Source organism: Lissotriton vulgaris, chromosome 6 (genome assembly GCF_964263255.1).
Source record: "Lissotriton vulgaris chromosome 6, aLisVul1.2, whole genome shotgun sequence".
NCBI classification, from domain to species: domain Eukaryota; kingdom Metazoa; phylum Chordata; class Amphibia; order Caudata; family Salamandridae; genus Lissotriton; species Lissotriton vulgaris.
Window position 1 is genome coordinate 390,426,110 of NC_141694.1, and position 27,411 is coordinate 390,453,520.

At 42.2% G+C, this 27,411-nt stretch overlaps 1 protein-coding gene across 1 annotated transcript in view; it reads left to right on the forward strand.

Annotated features, from left to right (window-relative positions):
- Window positions 1-27,411, forward strand: part of MYOM2 (myomesin 2) — a 731,038-nt gene that overhangs the window by 229,883 nt on the left and 473,744 nt on the right. The window contains exons 10-11 of the mRNA XM_086926415.1: window positions 8,763-8,924; window positions 9,266-9,407. Of these exons, the coding sequence (XP_086782541.1) occupies window positions 8,763-8,924; window positions 9,266-9,407 (304 nt within the window). The remainder of the gene's footprint in view (window positions 1-8,762; window positions 8,925-9,265; window positions 9,408-27,411) is intronic.

A 27,411-nucleotide genomic window follows, 5' to 3' on the forward strand; every position in this document is an offset into this window, starting at 1 on the left:
CAGGTCCTTCCTTGAAGGGGCAAATGGATATCTTGACAACCCCGGAGCTCAAAGAGTTTCTAAGTAAGAAATGGTGGTGGGACTCTCAATTCAGGAAAAGAAATCTTGGCACACTGTCTGGGAGTCTCTGCCTTCTCTTTATACTAAGGTATTCGACAGAGGTTGTGCAGTCTTGTATTTCAGTTCTGAGATCAGTCTGGGGCAGTTTTGCACTCTGTTGCATTCCATTCAGACTGGTCACTATAGCCTCTGTGTCAAAGTTGTGAGCAGGAAGGTGGGGGAAACTGGAATCTCCAGTCAGGAGCGTCCATAAGCAAGGGCACAAAAGAAGGCCAGCTGCCTCACTTAGGGACGTGTTAACCTATGTGGGGTAGCATTTGCATAGAACAATGGGCCAGGAAAGGTTATCGAGAAACTCCATCACATTAAAAGCCTCCTTGTCTTTTTTCCTTAATACTACTCAGTCTCACCCAATATTATAGCATTCCTTGAACACCATCAAGGAGTCCTTTAATATATAGCTGCTGTCCGGGCTCTTTCCAACCCTCCATTTCCTCTGGCACTTGGCTACAGTAAAAAAAACAAAATGGAAACTAGCTTCACATGTACTATACACTCTCCATGCGCTCCCAAACAAGAGTAGTAACCCTAAGATAGAAACAATGCAGGTCCATTGCTAGGTAAAACCAAGCCCCAAAACAAAAAAAACAAAAGCAAATAACTGACTGTTCTAGAAGTCAGGAAATCAGAAGCGCGTTCAATCTGCATAAATATTTACTAAAACATCCATGCAGCATTCAGGTGCCACATAGGTTGGCAAAGGATCCGGTCAAACATAACTGACAGAACCAATTTAAAAATTGGTAAAGCTCAGTAGACAACTCTCCCTGGCAGGAACAGGTAAAAAAGCCTGCCCTACCACTAGAACAGTCCAGCTGCCAGTATTGCCAGCAATCTATAGTCTGGTGTATTGATGGTAGTCATACTCAAGCAAAAGAGGGCAAGGCAGTTTGCCCCTTGGGGCCAAAGAGCCCAGCTTCTGGCCTCATTCCAAGTTACAAAAAGTACCTGCACTGTACACATGTGTGATCCTCAAAGGTTTTGAGGGGAAGTATTAAAAAACGTAAGCTTAATACAGGTAACTCCAGGTAGTGGAGCACACTCTCCAGAGCTATGCAGATGACATTTACCATCCCAACAGATATTATATTTGAAGGAAATGACCATCTTGTGAGCAATGTCTCCCATCTCTAGATTTTTGCTCCACCTGCTCTGCTGGTTTAAGACTTCTATGAGCTTTACCCCTGCTAACTGAAGTAAAGTGCTTTTGCTGCCCTTTTATACATGGCTTAATTGCCTTATTTCTGAGTGGCACATTTAACTTGCCTGTAAGTCCATAGGAATATGGTGTAGAAAGTGCATGCAGGGCTTGAAAGTTAAATGACACTTGTGGCCTGCAACACCTATTTTGAATTCCACTACAGTGGCAGTGAAAACATGGCTACCGGTCTACCCTTTGTAGCCTGACATGTTGAAGTGTAAAGCCTGCAGTGTGTCTCCTTTTTAAAAAAAAGAAACGTTGGCAGGTAAAGACCTCCCTGTAAAATATTAGTGTCAACCCTATGTAGGCCTAATAGCTCACAAGGTAGCCTGCATGGTATGTAAAAGTGAGACAGATAGAAAATTAATATCAAAGTGTACTTAAAGTGACGTGGTCCAAAAAGCATTTTCCACTGTTGTAAGCCCAGCTGTCCTATGTAGCATATCAGAACGGCAATTAAAACACTATACATTTACTTTGGGAAAGAAATCAGCTAGAAAAAGTATGAAACAACTATTTTTATTATTGGTTAAAAAACAATGTTAGATTTTAAATAAACATTAAGGAAAAGTAACTTTTAGGAAGTTAGCCTTTACTTGAAGGAGCTTTCAGAAGGCTGATTAGTATTAGCCTCTGCCAACTCCCAGTATGTGCTCATCTCTAAATAAGCTGTGAGCAAGGAGTGAAATTCCTCACAGAAACTGAACCTGAATGGGCAGGGGTGACTCCTCTGAGTTCAGGAGGATCTTCGGGTTGGGGGCTGTGGGCTCCCTGTTGATACCATGCTATCAGATTCTACCTGGCATATCTATTTGAGCCATATCTAACACTTTGGTGTACTTGAAAGGAAGAAAGGAAACAGGATGCAAGGACAGTTCTAATACATCCCCTGTCTGGGTTCTGTTTGACCCTGCCTTTGTACTGACACACTTTTGTCTCTCAGTTTATTGTAGGTACAGGGTCTGCTTCAAACTGGACGTTAGTGGTTGATATGGGAGGACACTAATGATTTCCATAGTGCTCTCCCTTACAGATCTTCAATGTGTAGAGCCCACGTTTAGTGTGGCTAAAGACTTCCTCTAACTCGAAAATTCCAGAACTAATGATATTTTGGGCCTGTTTGCAGTAAGCCAAACATTAACTTGTGGAAAAGTGGGTATGGTTGCCCCTGGGAACATACCCCAACTGGAGAGGGAGTGCCCGGGAGTCATCTCCACTCACTACCTATTGCCAGGCATAAATTTGTCACCTGTAAGGCACTTCAGCAGAACACATTTTGGACCTGTGGAAGAAGAGAAGAGAACTGGAACTGCTGCCTGTGACCTGAGAAAAGCCCTGAAGGACAGGACCTATTATCTCTTGTACACAGGACAAAGAAGTGTACTCCAAGGATCAGTTGGCTGGCACAACTATCTTCAAGAGGCCTTTTTTCCTAAATTGGCCAGCTGTCCAGTGGACTGCACATTGTTGTTGGTCTCTGCTCGACATCCTTCGATTTTCTAAGTATCCTGCCGGCTTTAGAATTGTAGTCCTGTGGTCCTAAGGGTCTTAAAATACATTTCAATGTTTCAACCCTTTTTGGATATAACAATTTGCTTGTTGTATCCAACCAGGGCTACATGGTGGTCAGCCTCAAATGATGCCTTTGTCCCAGACACTTGCTTCCATAGACTATCATGGGTGCCTTGTGTTTTTTGTGCTATTTCTCCTTAAAACTTTCAGAATTCATATCCCGGGTCCCCCCTTTGGATATCTGTGGTTTTGATATTATGTTTTTAATTAAATGTTACTCTATTTTTCTTTTGCTCAATGTTTTGACCATAATTATTTACACATTGTCCTATTTTATGCCTGTCTGCTCTTTCCCACAGCTACAGGGGGTGGAGCTTAGGTCAATTTAGTGCCTGTGAGGTTTAACCATGACCAGAGTTGTGTTTATTCTTTCAGGTGTTCAGTCACTCCCTCTAAATATTAATTCAATGTTTAAAATTCAGTTATGTTACGTTATTTACAAGCAAACACATTTCATCTGATTTAAAATTAGCATTAAATGTATAGGACAAAAATGTATTAAACTGTTTTGTAGTCTCAAAGCATTTGATTCAGAAAACCACAGGCTTTGTGACTGCAGATCAGCAGACCTCTATGCACACTCAGTGACTCCTTGTGAATCAGAAGGTGGAGGCACTATAAAAGGGATATCCTCCACTCTCATTTCCAGTTTGCAGTCCAACATATCAATGCTTTGTAATTGGATTACAAACAAGTGACAGTTTACCTGTCTGTTAAAGAAGGTGGTACTGATTTGCAAAGTGGAGTTGTTCCATGCTAGACTGCTTCTATTTAGTGGGTCACAGCTTGTGGCATCCGTTGGAGCAGATAGTTGTCCAGTGTGTACTGAATGCTCTGCTCAATGCTATTTGCAGAATGTATGTTTTATTTTTTAAACCGTACACCAGTACCTTTAAGGGACATGGGCTGGAATAAGCTAAATTAGACCATTGGAATCTTGAGAGCTAACTTGAAGAAGACAATGGAGTTGTTACAGGCTTATAATGGCGTGTATAAGCCCAGAGCTTCAACTGTCAATGTTTGTCTTCATATTTCTTTTGATTTAGAGCATTCTATTCTTAGTGGGTATAATGCTCTTCTAGTCCTTTTGGCTCTGGCTATATCAGTTTTTAAAGGAACTCACCCTTTTCATATGCCCTTGCCTCTGATCCAGCGGAAGCAGTTATGTTTTTACTCCAGCTACTTCCTCATTTATCCTTCTAAGCGTACTGGGTCCTCTACAGTTAGATGGACCATAACATTACCTTTACCAGAGGGGCAATGATCCTCTGAATGATCTTTATTTGCTGGTAGGAGGGGTATTAATTAGGGTGTCCCAACCACACACGTTAGACACCTGGGGCCAGATGTAGGTAAATCCGATTTACCAACTCTTAAATACCGACTCATACCGATTCGGTATTTAAGAGTCAGTAAATTGGAAGGAGGCAGATGTAGGTAAAAAATTACCGATTCTGTAAGAGTCGGTATTTACCGATTCGGTAAATACCGAATCTGTATTTGCCCATTGATTCCTATGGGCCTTGAAGCCCATAGGAATCAATGGGAAATACAGATTCGGTATTTACCGAATCGGTAACAACAACAACAAAGGAGTTTATAAAGCGCCTGGTGACGCCATCCCGGCGTGTCCCCGCGCTGTGGAAAGAAGTCCAGTACAGAGTGGGGAGTTACAGGGAGAACAGGTGGGTTTTTAAGCTTTTCCTGAAGGCGGTCTCCGAGTCCGCTAGTCTGATCTCCATAAATACCGAATCCTGCAAGGGTGCAGGGGGTGTCACTTTGACACCCTCTAGCACCCCAATTCTGGACTTGTGTGCCATGTGGCACACAGACATGCCCTAAGGGCATGTCTGTGTGTCACATTGCACAGGTGTGCATGCACAGATGTGCATGCACACCTGAATTCGGTATTTTACCATCCAATAGGATTGGGTGGTAAAATACCGATTCTTAGGGGCCTGTGGCACTCTTAGGAGTGCCACCTACATGTGGCTTTTCCGAATCGGTAAATTTACCGATTCGGTATTTTAACGATTCTGTAAATTTACAGATTCGGTAAATTTACAGAATCGGTAAAATATAGGCCCCCTACATCTGGAAACCCTAATACCGGTCAGTAACGGCCGAATTCGGCCGTTACCGACCGGTATCTGGGCTCCTACATCTGGCCCCAAATGAGGACCATTAATTGGTGCTAATTTACAAATTTGAGATCAAGTTCAAGTTTACCACACTCAGGTCCAAGCTATAAAAATACAATATTGCAATGGAAAGACCCAATCTCCAAAAGAAGTTAAGTCTAACCAGGATTATGCACACTAGGAGCTTTGCTACAGCTACACAAAAAAATTAACCAGAAATTGATTTTCTGAAAACATTAGCTGATTTTCCCTACAATACAATTAAAGCTAATAGAATAAATAACTTAGTTCAATGAAAGAACATCAGGACCCAATAGTGGACTCAGGCAATTTAGATAGTTTGGTATTGTATCCATGCAAGTATGCAACTTCTTAGGCATTACAGTCAAGAATATTACAGCATGTGGTACAAGACTACACATTTAGTCAGAGATTAGAATCCAACGAGGATACAAGATTACAGATTCATACTAACATTAAAGGTGGGAGGATGTTTCAGTCCTCTAACAGGATCAAAAATGCAAAAGCCAAAAAAGTTAAAGATTCATTCAATTTAATTCCTCCTAAGTGGAGAGTCCATAGTCTTGGGTATAAAAGGGGAAATAGGACAAATCCAGTAGTTCGGCATAGAAGGATTCCAGATTAAGTGCTCAAGGCAGCAGTATTGGCAAGTCAAGTCAAGTCAAGTCAAAACAAGCTTTATTCGATTACATTTAAAATCATAAAAGCGACAAAACTGCATATATTTAAAAAGTTGATTACAATTTGATAAAATTCATAGAAGTTACAAAAGCAAACAATTTGGTAAAATTCATAGAAGTTAAAAAAGCAAACAATCAGGGGTTCAAATCTGTCAAGGTGTCCACTGTACATACATATGAGAGTTCATGTCAGTATAAATCGTACACAGTGCAAAAAGTTAAAAATGGTTAAAAAATCAATAGCAGGAATACAGGGTGATAAAATCACCCTTCCAGTTGTCTCGGGGATAGCATCCTGGTCCTTGTACGCATGGCAGCAACCAGGAAGCTAGCAACCCCGAGAATTGTCCTGGTACTATCTAATAACTGGAGATAAAGTAAAGCAGGCCGTACCTGGACGAAACCTGCATCTCTTAAAATGGGTGCCAAGAACTTCAATCTACTCACTTTGTAATGGCTACAAAACATAACAAAATGCATGAGGGTTTGCTCAGAAAATTTATCACAACTACACGGGGTAGACTCATCAGAAACGCCCCGCAGTATTGGCAAAAGGCAGTCCAAAATAGAATATCAAAGAATGGTTAGAAAATCATAGGGAACATTCATCTGTCTCTCACAGAACAGAAAAATCAAAAGTGATGCATTGCATAGTGTTCCATAAGAAAAATAATAGTGTTGCAAAGTGTTATGAGTAATAGCGATGCAAGTGTTCTCGCATTCAGTGAAAATTAAAGGCTTTGCCACTCCCTTGGGGTATCTTCTCTTATAGTCTCTATGACAACCATGGTGGACAGTCCATTACATGATTAGTTTACGTATGTATTTATCAAAATACATTCAGTAACTCTCACATACTTTCCCATGCTGTTCATGAGAATGACTTGCCTTTCAGGGTCTCACAGGTTTGTGAATGGTAAAAAATACATAATGTAACTGTCTATGGCATTGGGTTGGAATTGACTTTCCCACTAAGCCATGTCTTTGTGAACTTTGAAAGAATGTTCCTTAAATAATAAGATGAAACATTTAAAAAACAAATAAAACAACATTTACTAAAATGCCAAAGAACCATCGTGCTTGATAAGGGAAAATTGCAGCTTATAAAAGCACAATTTGAAAAGGCCTTAAATGCATATGTCAGCTTTCAATGAATTCAACTCAATTAGAATCAAATACAATGCATCAAATCGTTTCATAATAAGAGAAGAATAAGAAATATTTCACCAATGTATTATTACCCAAAATTGATTAACTTTAGCTATGTCCTACCACCAAAATTTTCAACATCCATACAGGGGATTTATCCCTAAAAATAATTTTACCAAAAATGTTTCTGAACTTTTATGTTCATTATGGTTTCTACTATCATATTTATGATTTTCAACTTCCTAACTCCTTTTACCACGTTTGTGCACCATATTTTGTTAACAACGCATTTCAATGAAAGGCAACAGCAATGCTAAGCCAAACCATTAGATCATTAATCATGAAATGAGTAATAAATACTTCATCTTATAAATAAGTTGTCAAAAAACTATTATTAGGGATCATAAATACTTAGCAAAGTATTTTCTCCTTTTCTAACTCTTTCAAGCACGCTATTACGGTGCTGTCACTTCACTCATCTATTGCTGTCTTTTCTCATTAATTATGCAATGTGCACATTTAGTTATTTGTCTCTTAAAATTGGTAAATATGTGATGTAAGGTGTTTTAAAATATTTCTCTTCATCACCTGTGACTCAGGCCATACCATGGGTTTAGGGCATTTACCAACCAGTATAGACCTCAACAGCTGTCTATATGTCTATAGTATGCATTCTATGAATGTGAATACAGAGACGGTGGTCTACATCCTCTTAGACATCATCCCTACCATTTACTGCCATTTTCACTGAGTCACAGAATGAATACTGCCTCATGTTATTAATGTGGCACAGCTTTATGAGACAACTTGCAAATGGTGGCTTTGCACTGCAGCTTATTTGTACATTTATTAGTCACAGTGCAAAACAGGGGTAAGGTCGCAAAACCGACAATGTGCAACTGTTTTCTGACCTACCTATATTGTAACCATAATTATCAGACATCATAGAGTGTACACCTGTTTATTTGCTTAGCATTTGTCATGGAGAATCAATATCAGACAAGCCAAGCTTAAACCTTGCTCTACTTTTTCTTATTACAGGCCGCACATTACTGTTGGTGTGATTTACTTCGAAAGTGAGAAGTTTTATCCTGATTACTCTGCAGTTTAGAGTACATTTCTTACTTATTTGGAATACACAAGTACCTCAATGCACGAAGTACTCAGATACATTCTATATATACATTTTGAAAAGTATAACGTACATTTCCAAATGGTATATATATTTTATTAAGTGCTTTTTGTTACTTTTTTCATAGTTTTCCTTATTCAAAGATCTCCACAATGTTTCCTGTTTCTTATTTAGAAACTCCTTTCCCTTCATCCACTCCTCTCCTCTGAAGCCTATCTAGTTCAAGTTAAAAAAAACTGAGAATTGACCCTGTAGCTAAAGTGACACTCTCAGCTAATCTATTTTTAGCCAAGAGCAGTCAACATTTCAGATCTTGTGCTTCATTCTAAACATATTATTTAGGAGCTCAAATATGCAAAATGGTATTTACTAAACAGTATGTGCTGGCTGAAGGTCAGCACTTCCACATGGCAACACAGGCGTTTCCCGTGTTCTGCTCTTCTTCCACCTCTTCCCTAGGAAAATGTAGTGAAGAGATAATTCTTTAAGGTACTCATAGATCTGTAATTTTGATAATACAATATCACTTTCTACATTCCACTGTGATGAAAATGTACTCTATTTCACTGTTTCTGTAACCTTTATATATATAATAACTTGTATATACTTATTTGAGTTGGTGTTATTTAAGTGTTGGAAAAAACTTCCTAAAAAACAATACTAAAAAACAAAAAAGAAAGAACATACAGTTCAAATCAGGATCAAACAAAGCCTGCACTCTGAATTTATCCCATATTATTTTTCAGATGTGCTGATAAAAGAATCAAAGTGGACAGAGCTGTTCTTTGGCGAAGGACGTTCCACTCTTTCATTCACCCATCTTAATAAGGATGATGAAGGTTTATACACCTTGAGGATGGTCACCAGAGGAGGTGTAAATGAATACAGTGCATTTATGTTTGTGGCAGGTATGGCTAGATATTCTTGGACATGGAAATTGCTAAAACATTTCGATGTAGATACTGCTATTATGTGTGTTTGTATTAGTTCATTTGTTCTCCAATACAACTCTCACATTTCACATGCAGTATGCTATCTTTAAGAAATACAGCACTATTGTAGAAAGATGAGAAAGGAAAAGAGATTGTCCAGCAATTATAAGTGATGTGGAGAGATACCACAAATGGACATGCACTATCAATTCTTGGAGAAAAAGATTTGCATGTTGTTCTCCAAATACCACATATATATTATGAAGATTATTTTCACCGAAATACAGTGCTCTCACAATTTGTTTTCCCTTATGTAGATGCTACAGCACTGGTTGCAGGTGCGCCAGGTGCACCAATGGACGTGGAATGTCACGATGCCAACAAGGATTATGTCATTATCACTTGGAAACCTCCAAATACTGCTAGTGAGAGTCCAGTTATTGGATATTTTATTGACAGGTACTAATTAGCTGATACTTTCCTTACATTGAGTGGTTTTGTTCATTGATATGTATGTTTACTTTTATGAACTTTTAAAGGGAATAGGGGTGCACAATTTGTTTTTTCTGCAACTTTGGAGATTTTTAGGCCTAATTCAGAATTTGATGGACAGTACTCCATCTGTAAGGATGGTGAGGACATTACATCTACCATCCTGAGAGAGTACTGTCTGTTAATTCTAGAAATTACCTCTGGCCCATTAGCCAACTTTGTACATTGTACATTGTAAAATGGTGGATGGCTTTCAGTGGTTCTGATGGTCCTTCATCCAACCTTTTATATGCATTTGTTTTATTTTTAAACAAAGCCCAAACCAGAACTTTGTTTCAGAAAGAAGCAGAAAATGAATGACCCCACAACCCTGGGGGGTTTCTCACCAGACTTGGAGGCCATTATTATTTTTGTCCCTTACAGCCAGCTTTGTCCTGGCAGTGATGGACAGAAAAGAACATTGTACCATCCACCCCAAATAGGGCTTGTTGTGCTATGTCCCTCCTCCAACTTTCTGGGCCATCGAAGGAAGTACTCTCTTGACAGAACCAAAAAGAGCTTCATTAATGGATTACTGAAGGTCTACCCATCTTTGAATGATTTGGGCAGACCTAGGGTTTGACCATCAGGGTACTCTTTTGTGTCTGCTATGGAGTACCCTATCTATCAAACTCTAAATAGATCCCCATATCTATTGTAGAATTAGATAATATTGTATATTATTTGTTTATGATGTGTATTCAATTTTAGAATCAACATCACTTTAGGAAAAAGGGATCCATTTTACATGAGGAGCAGATTTGTTTGAGATGTTTGCAATCCATCAATTAGATTAGATTAACTTTATTGTTTAAATAATACAAATCATTACAATAGTGAACATGCATCATTAATAAAAAACATATATCGAATAATTGCTAAAATGTTTACACATAGTGCAAGAGACACGTGTTTTGTCTGGCTCTTGTGTTTTCACTTACATCATCAATGATTGACAGAACGGTTCACTATTGAGAGAGGTTTTATGCCTAGCTACTGGAATCACTCAGTTCAGTGTGAACATTCATATACTTCTTATCCAAACAGATAAGAAGTTAAAAACACATATCTAGCATTGCTCTAAATCTTATTTTCTTTCCTTGTCACCCAAACCGTTCAAGCCGCTTTCATCTTGGATCAACCTGTATTTACATCTTATAATTGATCTAACTAAGGACAGATTCTTACTAACTTTTCAGCACACGAAAACCTTTGAATGTAACCAGATCATTTTACAACACAAAATGTCACATTCTCACAAGAGAAAACATAAAGTAATGAAATAGCAAACTACCACATTGTTTAAGCTAAATAAGGCTATAACAATGAGGTAGTAGAAATCCTTCTACAACTCTAATCAGACAAACTGAGAAATAATGACAACAAGAGGGTAATTAGAATAGTTTTTAATGGGTGAATCAGGCTAAGAAGGGCTCACAGTGACACTGCTGTTCTACTAAAGAGGTGGGAAAGCAAAAAGCTTTCTAGCTCACAATCCTAAAATATAACAAACAAGAAATTCTATTAAAAGAGATGGCAAAGGGAATCTTGTGACTAAACTCACAGCTTTATCTGGCATATTGCATACATTGTATGTTAACTATGTGGGTTGGGGAAGCACAAGAAAATAACAAGAAAGGCTACTTGAGGAACACAAGTGTCTACAGTTAGAACAAGAGACATTAGTTCAATTAGGAGATCCAATCTCCCAAGAAAAAGTAGCAGATGTAATAAAAAACTTATGCAACAGTAAAGCCCTAGCCCAGGTGGCTGCTTCCCAGCCTGATTTTACAAAGCCTTCATGTATAACTCAATTATATACTTGCAAAGGCAATTTAATTTCTTCCTGATATCTCTTGAAACTAGATTAGAGATTCAGAGATGGTCCTTCTTCTTTAACCAGGTAAAGAGACTGAGAAATGTTTGTATTATTGATCTACACCTTTATTCAATACAGATGGCAAAATATACATAGAAATGTTACTCACATGCCTAAAGAACATATGTTCAAAACTAATCCACCCAGCCCAATCCGGTTTCACTAAGAAGACACAAGCCATGGACAATACCCATCTTATCTTGGACTAGGTAGATGTAACCACTTGAAATTGAGGTAAAATGATCTATAATTCGTTTGATGCAGAGAATGGCTTTTGACAGTGTGAACTGGAGAGTCCTACATACAACAACTTGAGAAAACAACCCTGTGCCTCAATATAACAACCAGTTTTCCTTATCCAGAGTCTTGGCCACACTATAGAAGTGCACAAGGCAGGGATGCCCCTAGAACCGGTCAATTTTTGCTTTAGCGATAGAACTGTTCTTTCAAAGAAATAATGTTCATCCTGACATTAGGGGCTAGCTATAGGTCCAGATACATTCAAAATAGTTCTATTTGTGGATGATAAAAGTTGTTAGTAACTGGCCCAGCACATAAATTACCATATTTAATCCAAGATTTGTTCAATTTCCAAATGTTTTTTTTCTTAAATCCGTTAATCTGATTCAGAGTGCTCAATGATCCCACAGATGTCATCAACTTTGTGAAGTACAAAGATCTTTAATAGACGCTCACAAGTGACAGATACTCTGGCCTTTTTGGGAGTTAGACCAACACCTTTATGACACTGATATTCTATCACTATTGGATACTCTGTTCAAGGACCTGTATCAATGCGGCAAACTGGAGATTTCGTAGTCTGGCTGTATTGCCCCCATGCAATACCTTAAATTGTTTCTACAAGTATCCTCAAGTGTATTCAAGAAACAATATTTGCTTCACCCAGGCCAAGGACACATTGTCTTAAACTAAACACTGTAGACCTCGCCTTCCCACATGTGGAATGATACAGTCAAGTGACACACGTAAGAACCTTGATAAACTTAGCTAGCTCGCCCATGAAGTCCAAATCTGTAGGTCAAAGTGGAAGAAACATACTCCACAATCGCAGTATTTATTCTACCATGGCTTTCACCTCGTCACACTGGAATGAGCCCACTCATCATCCTGCCAACATTCTATCATTACAAACATTGCATATCCTCAATAATCCATAGTTCACACTGGTCTAAAATGATAGAGGAAAGAATTGATGAGCTACCCAGAGGCATAAAATATCTATCTAAATGTTTTACTGATTTAGGCCGACCTGAGCTCTTTTTATGCCCGGAATCCATCACTATAAGGGATCTTACTACGGTCAAAAACGCTTTTATTGACTTGAGACAACAGGAAAGGGAATCATGTGAATTAAAAAAAGAAAGTGTACGCAATCACATACTAATTAAAAGCACTTTGCTTATGGAACCCTACCTGACATGGCATATGTCAAGTTATGACCGATTTCTGTTAACAAGGTTCAGGTTCAACATGTTTCATTTCTTGCTGGCGGTACCTAGGGGTTCTCATCGAGGTCAAGTGTTGCCAGCTTTCGGCTGCGACGATAAGTCTCCGCAAGATCTGGCACACTTTCTGTTTTTTTGCCCCTTTTATGCTGTACCAAGGAAGCTATGCTTGAAACCCTGTTTGAAAAAATTGAACTTTCAACAATTCCGTCCTGCACAACATTTTTTACAGCTGCTAAACTGTGATTACACTTTATTTATATGTAGTTTTTTAAGAATGGCAATCAAATTTAGAAACAGTATGGAAGGATAATAATACTGATACTGTTATTTATAACTGTTGTAAAAGGAACATTATTTTTAAAAAAGGTCTTTAATATCTCGATATAGTGCTGTATTTTTAATTCTATGTTTCTTGATCTGTAATTGATTACGTTTTTTTAAGATTATGTGTATGTCATGATATTAATTGTAATGTAAATACTTTTATGGTTGTCAAATCGAACAACCGAATAAAGTTATTTGACTTGACTTGACTTGACTACCCAGAGGCATAACTGGGCAGTATTTTTGACAAGGGACATATATAGGTCGGCAGAAGAGATCCAACAGTAATGGCAGTTTCTATCTTGGCGATTCATTGGGTGAAACAAAGAGAGAAAAAAATAGGCAACTTGGGACCTATTAGTAATTGATGCCCATCAAAAATAATACCACAAAAAAGAGGCATTTTGGTCCTGTACAGATTCATATTAAACTCCATAGCCTCACACATAAGAAGCTGATAGATCTTACTGGCAAAAATGCCTTTTTGTTTGTAACAAACACAAGTTGCGATTCGATGACACATTACCGAATCACAATTTCGGTTTGCAGCTACATTCTAAATTGGGATTTTGAAAGGTGTGTTTAAGGCTCCCTTCCAAACACAGGATCAGAATGGGATGTATTAATGTTTTACAGACTACTCAAAGATAGTAGTAAGGCCTTCAGACATGGGATCTCAAGGGCCGGTTCCTCTTATTGAATGTTGAAAAATGCATTTTTTCAAGCATAGGTAGTGGTCCCATGTACCACTGCCTATTTATTGTTCTATTAAATGCATTCTGTTGTCCTTAGGATATTATGCTAAATCTAAAAAAAGATTTCTTTATTTAAAAGCAATTAGACACATGGTGGTCTGCTGACCTCAGCCGGTCACCATCATAGTGATGGTAAAGATTCACATTGATTAAATATGTGCAATCTACCTCATTAATATTCATGAGGTAAGTCAAATTGAGACCCCCTACATATCAGAGTTTTGCGAACTGACCTATTAGTACATAGGTAGGGCCGCTAAAACTTAATAGATTCTGTAAAAGTCACTGCACAATTTGCCACAAATTTTCTTAATTCCAGTCTTTGTACTTCTGGCCCAATATGAGCAAAATTTGAAAAAGTATGGGCCCCATTCCAGATGCATGCCAAAACTGCAGGGTGCCAGAGAACAGGCTCAGGGTTCATGGCATTAGAAATGCATATATGTGGCATTTGCTGACCGAGCTCATCCTCTGAATCAGAATCGCTCCATTATGCAGATGACAATTAGATGTTGAGGTAGAGTTCATCCTCATTTAAGATATTTGCAGTTTTTGTTGCACTCTCCATCATTACAGCATCAAAAGTGCCTTGAATGAGTGAGTGTAGAGTTCTCTGGTGCTAAGCAAAGGTGGAAGTCTTGTGTAGAAGCATTACTTGCTGACACATAAAGTTCCACCATTTGCAACATATGTGGTGTCAACTTCTGTGTGTCTTCCTTAGAGGCTGGAATTTTCATAATCTGTACCAGGTGCATGAAAACGGGCAAAGGGAAAGAATTAATTACTTGGGAGACCTTCCAATGCAAATAAGGACATATATTCTCAGGGCTGCTAAGAGCTCCAATATTATCTATGAATTAATCCTAACAGAAGGAACTGTCTGCCTATCTGTGTTACTCAAGTTCCAGGTACGTGCAAAAAGACCTGCGGGCCTAGCTCGAAAGTTTGTATTACTGATTGACATAGGTACATTTTTACCTCATAGTGTAAATGTCTATAAGTAAAAACATGAGTATATAGGAAACAATTGTAGTCCAGAGCTGCTAAACAATACCATTTTGTTTTATTAACCATTCAGTCTTTGCTGTACAAAGTCTGTTATGTGTGTCCCTATAAAATACTTTTTGAAGTATTGCAGAACAGAGCAGGATGGATTCACATTTATGAAGCACAGATGGAGAATATCGTGTCCTAGGGAAACTCAGCATCATGCTTCTGGACCTTTTTCATGTCTCCGAAAAATTCATATTTAACAATAAATTATTTAACTCATCTCACTAATGCACTGCTTTTGACGATCAGCAAAGTCCAATAGTTCAGGTATCCACATGCTCAGTACTCTTTAATGCAATAATTACATGGAGCAATTTTCCAAACTAAAACCACACATAACACAGAGAGCATCATCACCACAAGCCTGGGAAACCAAAAGCAGTCCTGACAAAAGTGCTCCAACCAGCGACACTCTCTTTTTTTTAATTGAAATCCATATAACAAACATTTTAGTATCCATAAATACATTCATAATAAATCATTAAATGTGATTATAATATCACAGAGTTAATAAATAGTGCAAATTTACCAAGAGGGAATAAACCTTAAAATCCTGAAAGATAAGCAGCATAAACATTTACGCTATTATACGAAGGGCAAAGAACACAGTATCCACTACGATCATAAATATAAACTGTGGGTTGAAGCTTGGGTACCTTAACTTATAAATAAAAATCAGTGAGTATGCAGTGCATAATAAATCATCCTATATTCAACGATGTAACTGACTCACAGAAAACCTGTCACATGTTAACATAATAAATCGAGAACCTGGTGTTGACATACCTAAATATCAAAGATAATGGAGGTACCTCTTAAAAAATACAATGAATTTAGAGATCTTAATCAAAATAGGCTGCCCAGATTCTCTCAAACTTCTGAAGTCTTCCAATTCGTAAAGCATAGGCTTGTTCGCTTGTTTTAACTAGTTTCATTTTTCGGACCTGTTCATGGACAGATGGTATAAAACCTGATCACCATCTTTGAAGCAGAAGTGATCTAGCTACAGCCATTGCAATGTATAAATAGTTTAACAAGCTTATCTGGAAGAAGAAGGTCTGGGTCAAAGCCAAGTATTATTAGCCAAGTGCTCAATCCTATTAAAATACTGCATTCACGTTCCAAATGAAATAAAATATCCTTCCAGAACCTCTGAATCAAGGGGCATTGTAGTATAATGTGTGCCCAATTGGCTGAAGGATGGTTAAAGCAGCGGAAGCATTGCACTGATTGGTTGGTATACATTTTAGATAAGAAAAGAGGAGTTTTATAAAGTTGCCATTTACTAAAAAACAACATACTCCGTCAATTGGCTCCCCTTAATGTACAAAAATTAAGATTGTTAACTGCTGACCACATACTCGCTGAATTTTCCAACCCCTCGTGCTTAGCCCAGTTCGCAATAAATAAATAAATCGTAAATCATACGCTCTTATATAGCGCCTTATCACCGTAAGGTCTCAAGGCACTTGCTTTGGGAACCCGTCCTGGTCTTTCCCTGCGAAATTACCCCTACTGGGCATCCCCAAGGTGAAGACCAGGCATCCCATCGCGGTGGGGCCGTAGTGGAGATTAAGCAAGCTATTGCCCAGAGTTGCAGAGTGTGAACCCACGATTTGAGTAGGCACCAAGGCGAGAATTATCGAGTCGGTGGACATTATGAGCTCAAGACCCTGCCGCGTCAGGAATTGAACCCTGGTCCCGGCCTGACCTCTGCATCAGTATCTGCTTCCTCTAACCGGTGAACCGGTGGCCTTCTGCTCCAGATTGATACCCTTGGTTGAGGCTAAACACTTTTTCCATTCCCCAGGTTTCTTAAATGCAGTATCATCTAATAATTCATATACTAAGGGGTCGATTCCGATTCGGGAAAAAACGCTCCGAATAGCCGTTCGGAGCCTTTTTCCCGTACGAATCGTACCCTGCAACGTCTCCCATACGTACAACAAAGTACAATTCGTACCAGGAGCTGGACTCCGTACGAATCGTACAGAGACCGTACGAATCAAATCCCTGTACGAATCTCCCTCGGAACCCTCTGTACGTGACATCTGTACGGTTCGCGGCAGGTTTTTCCGACCCAGCAAGTACGATTTGTGTTGAGTACGCACTGTACGAGCCTTTTTCTACGGGAGCTGAAAACAGCTGTAAAAGCAGAGTTCGCCCCGAAACAGGTACGGAACAGCCCCCCCCGGGTACGGTGCGTACACCCCATGATCGCAGGGGTACGGTGCGTACCCCTGCGATCATGAGGCGTACGCACCATACCCCTGCGATCATGGGGCGTATGCACAGTACCCGATGTACGCTGGGTGTACGGTGCGTACAACCTGCGATCGCAGGGGTACAGTGCGTACACCCCATGTGCGCAGGGGTACGCACCGTACCATGCGATCATGGGGTGTACGGACCGGATCCCATGTTCGCTGGTGTACAGTGCGTACACCCTGCGATCGCAGGAGTACTGTGCGTACACCACATGATCGCAGGGGTACGCACCGTACCCCGCGATCATGGGGTGTATGGACCGTACGGTGTGTATGTGATTGTGTGCTTTTCTGTACGAATCGCCCTTACCTGACTTGGACCGTGCAAATCGCATCCTCATACCCCTGTCTAGATCATAATCGTCGCAGAGGGCTCTGGATACGAATCGTACAGACGTTTTTTTTCCAGGATCGGAATCGACCCCAAAGTGTTTCCGTTCACATATCTGAGCCAAATCAAGTCTGCTGTGGAATTTACTAAAGATATTGTTTGACCCAAGAAGAAGGAAGTCATTGACAATTAAATGAGATATTTCAGCTATGCTCAACCATCTATTATTCCTAAAAAAAATCTGAGATTTTTCGGAATCCAGCATTGGCCCATTTTTGTGTTATTACTGAAGATTCTCTGATCCCAGATAATAAGATAGGGCCAGAAAACGGGGTTGGGGAATTGATTGCGGGGATGGAATATCTTCTATTGAGAGCCTGCCGCTTATCGTACCAATTTGGGTGATTTAACAATTGGTAATGGAGAGTAGATCTGATTTACCTCGCAAATTAAATTCATAGAATAGTTAATAAAAAGATTTGATTGGTGTTGTGGCTTAGAACTGGATAAAAATTGTGCAAAATATGCAAAGTAATAATCCCTAAGATTCGGGAGAGGTAATCCTCCATGTTCCTGCTATTCGTATAAAGTGCTAAGTGCAATTCATGGGGCCGTCTTTGCCCAAAGGAAGGTTGGAAACATATGGCCAGATGTAGGTAATTCATATTTACCGACTCTTAAATACCGAATTTTACCTATTCGGTATTTAAGAGTCGGTGAATATAAAGGGGGGAGATGTAGGTAATTCCAAATTGAGAATTACCGAATCAGTAGGATTCGGTATTTACCGATTTGGTAAATACCGAATCGGTATTGCCCTTTGATTCCTATGGGCCATGAAGCCCATAAGAATCAATAGGCAATACCGATTCGGTATTTACCGAATCGGTAAATACCGAATCCTGCAAGGGTGCAGGGGGTGTCACTTTGACACCCTCTAGCACCCCAATTCCGGACATGTGTGCCATGTGGCACACAGACATGCCCTAGGGGCATGTCTGTGTGTCACATTGCACATGTGTGCATGCACACATGTGCATGCACACCAGGATTCAGTATTTTACCACCCAATTGGATTGGGCGTACAAATACCGAATCTGAAAGGCCTTTGGGACTCAGAAGAGTCCCACCTACATCTGGGTTTTTCCGAATCGGTAAAATTACCGATTCGGTATTTTACAGAATCAGTAAATTTACCGATTAGGTAAATTTACCGAATCTGTAAAATGATGCCCCTACATCCCAATCACCAAATACCGGTCGGTAACGGCCGAATTCGGCCGTTATCGACCGGTATTTGGGCTGCTACATCTGGCCCATAGACTTTATTTTGGTAAAAAAGGAGCTTATTCAAATACAAGAAATCGCAGAGAAAAGGAAGTTAAACCTGATACCTCTTAGGTTTAGTCTTTAAGCAGGAAAGAATATCAGGCTGTAAATCCATAGACACTCCACCACACTGTTTAATTTCGGTTTTTTTTAAATTAATTTTTTATCCACCTAAAGCCTCGGAGATCTTAAAAGTTTTTGCTTGAACCTCCTTCTCAGGCTTTATAATAAGCATGATATCATCGGCGTATAATTTCAATTTTGCCATAGTTGGAAGTTGGGGGCAGATATCAATACTATTCCTGATTGCAATCGCTAATGGCTCGATAAAAAAACGAATAATACAGGCGACAGAGGGCAGCCTTGTCTAGTCCCCCGTTTAACCTTAACCTGGCCAGCCTCTGAGGTGTTAATAATTACGTTGGCTTCAGTGTTAAGGTATAAATTGTGAACCAACCCCGTGATTTTAGGAGGTATGCCGAAATTTTGCAGAATATACAATAGGGTCTCCCAGACGACTAGGTCAGATGCCTTCTCGGCATCTAAAAGGAGGACTAACGCAAGTATCCTTTGAGTCTCAAAATAGTCTAATGCTTCTGTTACGTAGGGCGTATTTGTGTCCAGCTGCCTGCCAGCGATAAAACCATTTTGGTCAGAGTGAATCAAATGCGAGGAATTTTGATTAAAACGATTAGCTAAAAGTCTGACCTCTCCGCGACGTTCGACACTGTCTGCCACCGCACCCTAGTACAACGCCTCGGCAACGTCGGAATCCAAGAGAACGATTCAGAAAAGGGGGTGGTGATGAGCAGAGTGTCTGAATTAAGCAGACCACTCTTACCCAGTCCAAGGATCAGGGCTTGATCCATCACCGTTATTTATCTCACTGCACCATCCCAGCTCAGAACCTGGCTATATGCAAATCAGTCTGTCCCTGGCCCAGTGCATCATGGGAACAGGGCAGACTAAACTACCAAGCCCATTCTTCACCAGAAAGGAGACAAGCTACTGGGGACCGGTTTCTGGCATTTCAGCCGTCTTCGGCCCGGCTTGCTTGCATCCTGATGGTGCAGTGAGAAAGGGACTCATGTCTGAGTATACCCTGCCACACCTATAGTGGCCAAAAATGATTCAGAAAAGGGGGTGGTGATGAACAGAGTGTCTGAATTAAGCAGACCACTCTTACCCAGTCCAAAGATCAGGGCTTGATCCATCACCGTTATTTATCTCACTGCACCATCCCAGCTCAGAACCTGGCTATATGCAAATCAGTCTTTCCCTGGCCCAGTGCATCATGGGAACAGGGCAGACTAAACTACCAAGCCAATTCTTCACCAGAAAGGAGACAAGCTACCGGGGACCGGTTTCTGGCATTTCAGCCGTCTTCGGCCCGGCTTGCTTGAATCCTGATGGTGCAGTGAGCAAGGGACTCATGTCTGAGTATACCCTGCCACACCTATAGTGGCCAAAAACGATTCAGAAAAGGGGGGTGGTGATGAACAGAGTGTCTGAATTAAGCAGACCACTCTTACCCAGTCCAAAGATCAGGGCTTGATCCATCACCGTTATTTAGCTCACTGCACCATCCCAGCTCAGAACCTGGCTATATGCAAATCAGTCTGTCCCTGGCCCAGTGCATCATGGGAACAGGGCAGACTAAACTACCAAGCCAACTCTTCACCAGAAAGGAGTCCCTAGCTCATTGCACCATCAGGATTCAAGCAAGCCGGGCCGAAGACGGCTGAAATGCCAGAAACCGGTCCCCGGTAGCTTGTTTCCTTCCCAGTATAAGAATTGGCTTGGTAGTTTGGTCTGCCCTGTTCCCATGATGCACTGGGCCAGGGTCAGACTAATTTGCATATAGCCAAGTTCTGAGCTGGGATGGTGCAGTGAGCTAAAAAACGGTGATGGATCAAGCCCTGATCTTTGGACTGGGTAAAAGTGGTCTGCTTAATTCAGACACTCTGTTCATCACCACCCCCTTTTCTGAATCATTTTTGTCCACCATAAGCGTGGAAGGGTATACTCAGATGGGAGTCCCTAGCTCATTGCACCATCAGGATTCAAGCAAGCCGGGCCGAAGACGGCTGAAATGCCAGAAACCGGTCCCCGGTAGCTTGTTTGCTTCCCAGTATAAGAATTGGCTTGGTAGTTTGGTCTGCCCTGTTCCCATGATGCACTGGGCCAGGGTCAGACTAATTTGCATATAGCCAAGTTCTGAGCTGGGATGGTGCAGTGAGCTAAAAAACGGTGATGGATCAAGCCCTGATCTTTGGACTGGGTAAGAGTGGTCTGCTTAATTCAGACACTCTGTTCATCACCACCCCCTTTTCTGAATCAGGAATCCAAGAGAAGGCGCTAGAATGGATCATCTCCTTCCTCGCCGGAAGGACACAGAGAGTCCGCCTCCCCCCGTTCAGATCTGAAGCCACCGAAGTCATCTGCGGCGTCCCTCAAGGCTCCTCGCTCAGCCCCACACTCTTCAATGTCTACATGAGCCCCCTCGCAGCCATCGCACGCCAACACAACCTCAACATCATCTCGTACGCCGACAGCACTCAGCTGATCCTCTCCCTCACCAACGACCCCGCCACAGCCAGAGCCAACCTTCACAAAGGGATGAAAGATGTAGCCAAATGGATGAAGAACAGCCGCCTGAAACTGAACGCAGATAAGACGGAAGTCCTCATCCTGGGATCATCACCCTCCGCCTGGGACGACTCCTGGTGGCCCCCCGCCCTGGGCAGCGCACCCAAACCTACGGACCACGCACGCAACCTGGGCTTCATCCTAGACTCTTCCCTCTCCATGACCAGACAAGTCAACGCCGTCTCCTCGTCATGCTTCAACATTCTGCGCATGCTACGTAAGATCTTCCGGTGGATCCCCACCGAGACCAGGAAGACTGTCACCCAGGCCCTCGTCACCAGACGACTGGACTACGGCAACGCCCTCTACGCCGGAGCGACTGCCAAACTCCAGAAGAGACTCCAGAGGATCCAGAACGCCTCAGCAAGACTCATCCTCGACATCCCCCGTCACAGCCACATCTCCGGACACCTGAGAAACCTGCACTGGCTCCTGGTCAACAAGAGAATAACGTTCCGACTCCTCACCCACGCACACAAAGCCCTACACAACCAAGGCCCGAGATACCTCAACAACCGCCTCAGCTTCTACACTCCCACACGCCAACTCCGCTCGACCAACCACGCCCTCGCCGCCGTCCCCCGCATCCGAAGAGACACCATGGGGGGAAGATCCTTCTCCTATCTGGCCTCCAAGACATGGAACTCCCTCCCGACCCACCTCCGCCAGACGCAAGACCACCTCGCCTTCAGGAAGCAACTCAAGACCTGGCTGTTCGAGCAGTAGCGCCCCCCCTTCCCCAAGCGCCTTGAGACCCTACGGGTGAGTAGCGCGCAATACAAATGCTTTGATTGATTGATTGATTGATTGACTGCACAAAAACAAAAAGGCATATTTCTCTTTCTTTGAGAGAGGATAAATACATATGTTTCTCCTCATTTTGCCTCTGTTAGGTAGGCACAACATTTCAGCACAAACCTAGGTATAAACGTTTTAGTAAATCTCTGTTTGGAAGAAAGAAATACATGTGTGGATGAATGGGAATGCCCAAGTTCCACCCATGTAATGCCTACCTGATGCAATGTAATGCAGGACAACGCTATGCCATGCCTTGCTTGTATTTAATGAAATAAAGCCATGGAAATTTACATTGCGTGACGTGGTACATGCCAAAATGGATATTATGTCAGGACTGCGCCACATAGGTGATGCAACTCCGATGAAAAACCTCAGTAAATCGGGGCCTAATCTCATCTTGGTGTTTGTCACCCCTACTTTCTCACCATCTCTCCTATGATTTGCGACAACATCTCAATGAGCTTTCTCCAGCCAACATTCACTTCTGTATCTTGTTACAGAAGAACATTTTAAAATGGATCCCCCTTTCCTCGCGCATGCCCCAAATCCAAGGCCTTATCGTTTGCCGGTTGGATTATGGTAATGCACTACTTCCTTCCACCAATGAGAGCCTAGTGGCTAAACTCCAAGTTTTACAGAATACCGCAGCCAGGATGGTCCTTGATCCCCCCCCCCGCTCCCCATCTTTGCCCAATCTTAGAACTCTTCACTGGCTCACCATCAGAAAGCGCATAAGCTTTAAAGTTTGCTGCCTAGTCCACAAAACCATCAATGGACAAGGTCCCAAATACCTAGAGAACAAACTTGTCAACCATTGTCCGGTCAGAACCCTTCGGTCCGCCAACAAGTCTCTCCTAGACGTTCCCAAAGTTCGCACTGTCATGAATGGTGATAGATCCTTCTCTAAATTAGCCCCAGATGCCTGGAATGCCCTTCTGCTAAACATCAGGACTGAACCCACCCACATGAGATTTCGAAAACTACTAAAAACTTGGCTCTTCTAGCTATCTGGTTTCCGGTAAGCCCTTTCTAGCATCTGTAAGCGCTCTCAGACCTACGGGTGATTTATGCGCTATATAAACACAAATGCAAATACAAATACACTCACATCTACCAGGAACAATCCAAATTCATTCAATCAAAATCTGAATTTACCCCCATATAATGGAATAACATATCAGATCAAAGATGGCTTAATGTCTTACAATAAATGATCAATGATTTCTACTTGAATAATATGTACAACCTAAGTTAACCCCCTCCCAACAGAATGAGGAGCTTAAAGTCAACAATGAAATGGGTTCCCACATAATATATATCTTCTCACATAAAAACACACACAAGAAGAAAAATAAAGGAGGAAGTCGAAGTCCTCTGTGTGAGAAATTGTGTTGTTGGTTGAAGGGGGAGAACTCCTGTTCAAGCGACAGCCACAATCCTTCTCAGGGTGAACCACTAAATACACTAAATTAATCTGTGCTACACCCTCGGGTAGCTTGGCAGAAAAGCAGTCAGGCTTAACTCAGAGGCAATGTGAAAAGTATGTATGTAGCACACAAACAGTAATTAAGTGGAAACTAAACACAAGACAAATCCCACACTATTTGGTTTAATAGTGTAAAATGTAATATATTATGTGACACCAAAACAACAAAAATCCAATCAGTAAAACCAGAGTTATGAATTTTTAAATGTGTTAGTAAAATCTATCATCTAAAAGATCAAAGCGCTAATTGCATACATTGAGGCTTAGGAAACAGTGTCAAAGTTAAAAAATATGGCAGACCGCGATGGAGCGTATGCCAAATAAAGAAGTGAATTGGGCCCGATAAGCACTTACTGTTGGACTTGAAATACACTATAAAGAAAATGTTCTGAGAAGGTAACGTTCAGCGTGGCAGGGCTGCAGGCGATGACTGAGGAGGGAACATCGTTTTTGGGAGTCGTTGGATGAAGTCGAGGTGAAGATTTCTACATTTGGAGCCTGATGTAGGTAGGCAAATACAGCTCGGTAACGGCCGAAAATCGGTAATTTCTGCCCTTACCGACCAGTATAAGAGATTCGAGATGTATGTGACCAAAAATGTACCGAATCGTCATTTCACGAATCGGAAAATACAGAAATCATATTTTCCGAATTGGTAAATAAGAAATGGTAATTTACCAATTCGGAACTTACCGGTTCCTTATTTACCAAATCGGAAAATAAGAAATGGCAAAAATGGCATATCGAGATGTAGAAAACACAAAAAATACCGAATTCCATGAAAATCGGTATTTAAGAGTCGGTAAATACCATGGATTGAATGCAGGTGGAAACCAGGTAGAGGGTATACAAGAAGGCCCGAAAATGCAACACTGCAACCACAATGGCGGCTTTCAATGTCATTACAAGGCGGCCATGGATACAGGCAGCAGGAGAGAGGGTCTGGCAAAGGGAGGAGCAGGTGTATAGGCAGAGGATCATCCTCTTCCAACTGACTGAAGCTGAAATCCTTCAAAGGTACAGACTCCACCCCAGAACCATCCTGGACTTGATCAGGCACCTCCACCCATATCTGGAACACCCAACCCCAAGAGCACACGCCATCCCACCCCACGTGCAGGTGTTGTGCTGCCTACATCTTCTTGCTTCGGGGAGCTACCAGCATGTGATTGCTGCGATAGGTGGGGTGTCCCAGAGCTGCCTGTCACCATTTTCAGAAAATTCATTGACGCCATGATGCAGAGGATGGAACACTACATAGAGTTCCCTGACACACCTGCTGAACTAGCAAAGACAAAAAACGATTTCTATCACCTTGCACAGTTCCCGCACATCATAGGCTGTATCGATGGGACGCACATCCCACTATGCTCACCTGCAGCAACTGAACACATTTACAGAAATCGGAAGTCTACGCATTCAATCAATGTGCAGGTGATCTGCAATGCTGGCAACAAGTCGATGACAATGCAGCTGGTGCAGCGGCAGCAACCGATGGTAGACTGAGACGCGCAGAAAATACAAACAGATATTTCTAATATATTGATGATACACAGGCAGGTTTACTACTTAAAGCACTCTGTTTAATTTGCACTACCTGACTCCACATAATCAAGATCACATGAAACAAATAAAATCCACTTTTCACACTGGGTGGCCAAAGTTCACTTCACTGTGACCTGTCCTGTGTTATGGATGAAATGGCAATGTTTGCGTTTACGCATGATGTTGTGGGAGCCACAGGGCAGGGGGCCAACTTGCGCAGTGGTGCCAGGGTCATCAGCATGTAGCCTGGTGCTCCGGCGAACATCCTGTACGGGCCTGCTGGATCCACTCCTGCTTGTGGACTCCTCCGTGTCCACGACACACGTGTCACCAGCAGTGGCTGTCTGCTGTGTCAGCAGTACCTCCATAGAAGAGGTCACCCTCCCCATCCCCCTGGACAAGTCACTGCAGCAGTGCACAATATCAGTCTGCTTGTTCACAAACCGGCGGCACAGCAGGGTGGTTGCAGTTGCCTGGCGGTTGATGGATTTATTCAGCTGCTCAAGTTTGTGCCTGTTCCTGCGCCTTTCTGTCTGGTCACTCTCCAGCCTGTCATAGTGGGAACCCATGCACACACCCATGTCCCTCACCCCCTCTGCCATGGACTCCATTTCTTTGGCCATGGACTCCATTCCTAGGGCCATGGAGCTTATCCCCCTATCAATCTTTGACATCCTGCTGTTGAGGATGCGCACCTGTCTGTGCACTGCCATGATCCCTTTGGCCTGCATGCGCTCGATCCTCACCATTGTGCTGTCCAACCCGGCAAAGACCCCCTGCATATCATGTCCCTCCTCTTGCTCACATGCCCCATGACCACGGGCACCTGCACGCCTAGATCCTAATGACCCCTGTTGCCCTGCATTCCCAGGCACTGCTGGAGTGCTAGGTGCCTGTACCTCCACCTCTACATCATCAGAGCTCTCCAGGATCCTGAGTGGTGGAACGTCCTGCCTCCTTGGCCTTAATTGCACAGAGGACCCTGAGCTTGGTGTTGTGGCACCTGCAGGTACTGCCGTAGTCTGTGTCTCAAACAGCAGGGGTGACAGTGGCTGTGCTGTGGTTTCTTCCTCCATTGCTGTGGGTGCCTGCGTTGTGGTAGTGTCCTCAGGGACAGTGCTGGGTCCTGCTTTGTCTGTGGGCTTCTCCCTCGCAGCCGTTGCTGTTGCACTTGCCTCCACTCCCTGCGCTGCACTGCGCGATGACTCTCCTGTGGAAAGACATGGACAATGATCACCTGTGTGTTTCCATTGTACAAATTCACATCACACAGTTTCCTGAGCTGCAACTGCTTGTGTATGGGTAGTGTGGCATGGCATGCAGAGTTCTGTGTTGGCTGCTTTGATGAATGTTCCTGTGACTACGACTACCATGATGCATTGCTGGTGAGTACTGACATGTGTCCTGGATTGTGCATGTGTAACCCACATTGGGGAAGGGCCCAGGTAAAGGGTGGGGATTCATGTCCATCATCTTACCTTTCTTTCTTGCAGCTCTGGCTGAGCTGTCAGCATCCCTAATCCCGTGTTTGCCTTCAGGCTCCATTGTGGATTCCACCATCTGCTCAAGTTCAGTGAGGCTTGGTGCACGGCTCTTGCCTCCACCTGTGGCTAAAGATTCTTTCCTCTGGCTTGCTATCTTCTTTTTCGTGGTGATCCTCAGATCATACCACCTTTTTTTAATGCCTTCTATTTCACGGTGTGTGATCCCAAGGGCATTAACTTTGCTCTGGATGGACAGCCAGGTGGTTCTTTTGACTGAGTCTGCCACTTGCAGGGACTGTCTCCCAAAAAGCTGGCTGTAATGCTGCACTACCTCCTCCACCAGCACCTGGAAATCAGTTAGGCTGAATTTGATTTTCCTTTTTCTGTCCACACCATCCTTCTGGGCTTCCTGTGACTCCATGGTGATGCTCTGCTGGGCTCAGTGCAGCCTGCTCCTCTGTCTCCCCTCCAGCTTTCCAAACAGTTCTTTGGCTCTGCACCTCCATGGGTGTGGCCAACTCCAGGTACTTGCCTCTGATTGATTGATTTTACATTAGCTTTGT